At 48.4% G+C, this 2,628-nt stretch overlaps 1 protein-coding gene across 1 annotated transcript; it reads left to right on the top strand.

Moving 5' to 3' along the window:
* The first annotated feature begins 238 nt into the window (after window positions 1–238).
* LOC119352223 (flavanone 3-dioxygenase 2-like) lies at window positions 239–1,518 on the top strand. The gene is made up of 2 exons (XM_037618928.1): window positions 239–693; window positions 867–1,518. Exons 1-2 carry the CDS (start codon window positions 311–313, stop codon window positions 1,453–1,455), a joined length of 972 nt encoding a protein of 323 aa, XP_037474825.1. The 5' UTR covers window positions 239–310; the 3' UTR covers window positions 1,456–1,518.
* The last annotated feature ends 1,110 nt before the right edge of the window (window positions 1,519–2,628 follow it).

The following is a 2,628-nucleotide window of genomic DNA, read 5'->3' as shown; positions in this document are numbered from 1 at the left end:
CCTTAAATATTCCGGCGACGGTCACACGCTTCCAAATTATCACCTAACTCACATCTCAACTCTTTGTTTTTCACACTCTCTCGCGCGCGCCGGATAGCGACTGAGCTTCGAGCTTAGTTTGCCTTGTGCGTACGGGTGACCCCGCTTACGGGACCCACATCGAAATTCAGGGGAGGAGGGGTAGTGGGAGATCAGGGGAGGTGAAGGGGGTCATGATTTCATTCATAAAGAACTCTTTTATTTTAACGATCGCGTCCTAACCAGCCACCGCTCTTCACCAAGAAGCTAGCTAGAGGACAATCCATCACGCATGGCGGCCAGCAACGGCGGCGCCCTCCCCGTGGTGGATCTGGCGCCGTTCTTCGCCGTGGGGGACGCCGACGGCGAGGGGGCGCGCACCCGGGCCACCGAGGCCGTGCGCGAGGCGTGCCAGGCCACCGGGTTCTTCCGCGCGGTGAACCACGGGATGCCGCGCGAACTCATGGCGCGCGCGCTCGAGCTGTCGGCGGCGTTCTTCGCGCTGCCGGACGAGGAGAAGGCCAAGGTCCGGCCCGCCGAAGGCGCCTCCGCCTCGCCGCTCCCGGTGGGGTACGCGCGGCAGCCGGCGCACTCCGCTGACAAGAACGAGTACCTGCTCCTCTTCAACCCCAAGCTCGGGCTCAACCACTACCCCGCCCAGCCGCCCGGATTCAGGTTAGTCCGTCCTTACTCTGCTTCAATTGTGGATTGTATATGTAGTTCTTAGCAACCTCTGCTTCAATTCTGAATTGTGAGTGTGTCACAGAGACAGGCAGAACTCCATTTCCCCCCCTTTGCATCGACCTTCCCCTGTCTTATAAACTGAAAGAAAATGAATTCATCTTCAGGGATGCGCTGGAGGAGTGCTATGCCAAGCTCACCGACCTGGGGCTGCTCATCCAGAACATCCTGAGCGAGTGCATGGGCCTGCCGCCGGGCTTCCTCGCCGAGTACAACGCCGACCGCGGCTTCGACTTCCTCACGGCGCTGCGCTATTTCCCGGCGACAACCGACGAGAACAACGGCATCAGCGCACACGAGGACGGCAACTGCATCACCTTCGTCCTGCAGGACGGCGTCGGGGGCCTGGAGGTGCTCCGGGAGGACGGCCGCTGGGTCCCCGCAGAGCCCGTGGAGGGCAGCATCGTCGTCAACGTGGGGGACGTCCTGCAGGTGCTCAGCAACAAGAAGTTCAAGAGCGCCACGCACAGGGTGGTGAGGAGGCCCGGGGCGCACCGCCACTCCATCGCCTTCTTCCTCAACCTCCACGGCGACAAGTGGGTCGAGCCGCTGCCGGCTTTTGCGGCCGACGTCGGCGAACCGCCGCGGTACAGGGGGTTCCGGTACAACGAGTACATGCAGCTGCGGATGAGGAACAAGACCCACCCGCCGTCCAGGCCCGAGGACGTCATCCACATCACCCATTACGAGATCTAGCTTCTATGATCCATGGGTACTCTGTAGTCTGTACTGCGCCTTTTATTCTGTTCTCAAATGTCAGCTCGTCTGTGGTGTGAACAGTAGTCTCAGGTTATTTTTGCCGCTAATTTTTTTTTAAATAATACAATTTTTATATTAAATTTCAGAAATATTACGTCGTAATTATATTTTTAAAAAATATTATCCAGTTGGCCTACTGCTGGCCGATTGGATCCAGTCGGCCTATTGCTGACCGATTGGATCCAGTCGGCCTACTGCTGGCCGATAGGCCCCCAGTCAGCCCACAGCCGGCCGATTGGATCCAGTCGGCCCACTGTTGGCCGATTGGCACCCAGTCTGCTTCCTCTAGGCCGACGGGTGCATGCACCCATCTATCTGTTGAATATGTATTTGAAAAATGTTGAAGAACTATTTAAAAAAATGTTGATCATGCATATAAAAATGTTAATCAAGCATTTAAAAAAATGTTGCACAAGTATTTGAAAATGTTGAACAAATATTTGAAAACTGTTGAATAGGTATTTGAATAATGTTGAAGAAGTATTTTTAAAAATGTTGATCATGTATATATAAAAATGTTAATCAAGCATTTGCAACAAATGTTGAAGAAGTATTTGAAGAAAATGTTGAACAAGTATTTGAAAAAAAAAATTAACAAGTATTTTAAAAAAAATATTGATCATGTAAATAAAAATGTGAACAATTATTTGTAAAAATGTTGATCATATATATAAAAATGTTGAACAAGTATTTGAAAAAATTTGAACAAGTATTTAATTCTTTTTGAACAAGTATTAGAAAAATAATATAGAAAGAAAATAAAAAAAGAATGAAATAATAGAGAAGACCGGCTCAGTCACCTTTAGTTGGTCGCGATCCCTTTTCGAACCAGCAATTGGAAACTAATGAGGTGGTTAGCTACTCTGGTGATTGCCATGGAGACCAGGCATCGATCCCCAACGCAGCTAATAACTACCCCACCAGCTTCTAGATGTTAATTTTTTTCAAAGACTTGTTCAATTTTTTAAAAATACCTGTTTAACATTTTTTAAATACTTGTTCAACATATTTTAAATACTTGTTCAACATTTTTATATACATGATCAACATTTTTACAAATACTTGTTCAAAAATTTTATATACATGATTAATATTTTTTCAAATACTTGT

Source organism: Triticum dicoccoides, chromosome 2A, assembly GCF_002162155.2.
Source record: "Triticum dicoccoides isolate Atlit2015 ecotype Zavitan chromosome 2A, WEW_v2.0, whole genome shotgun sequence".
NCBI classification, from domain to species: domain Eukaryota; kingdom Viridiplantae; phylum Streptophyta; class Magnoliopsida; order Poales; family Poaceae; genus Triticum; species Triticum dicoccoides.
Note: the sequence above shows the minus strand (reverse complement) of the source record. Positions and strands in the feature narration are given on the sequence as shown.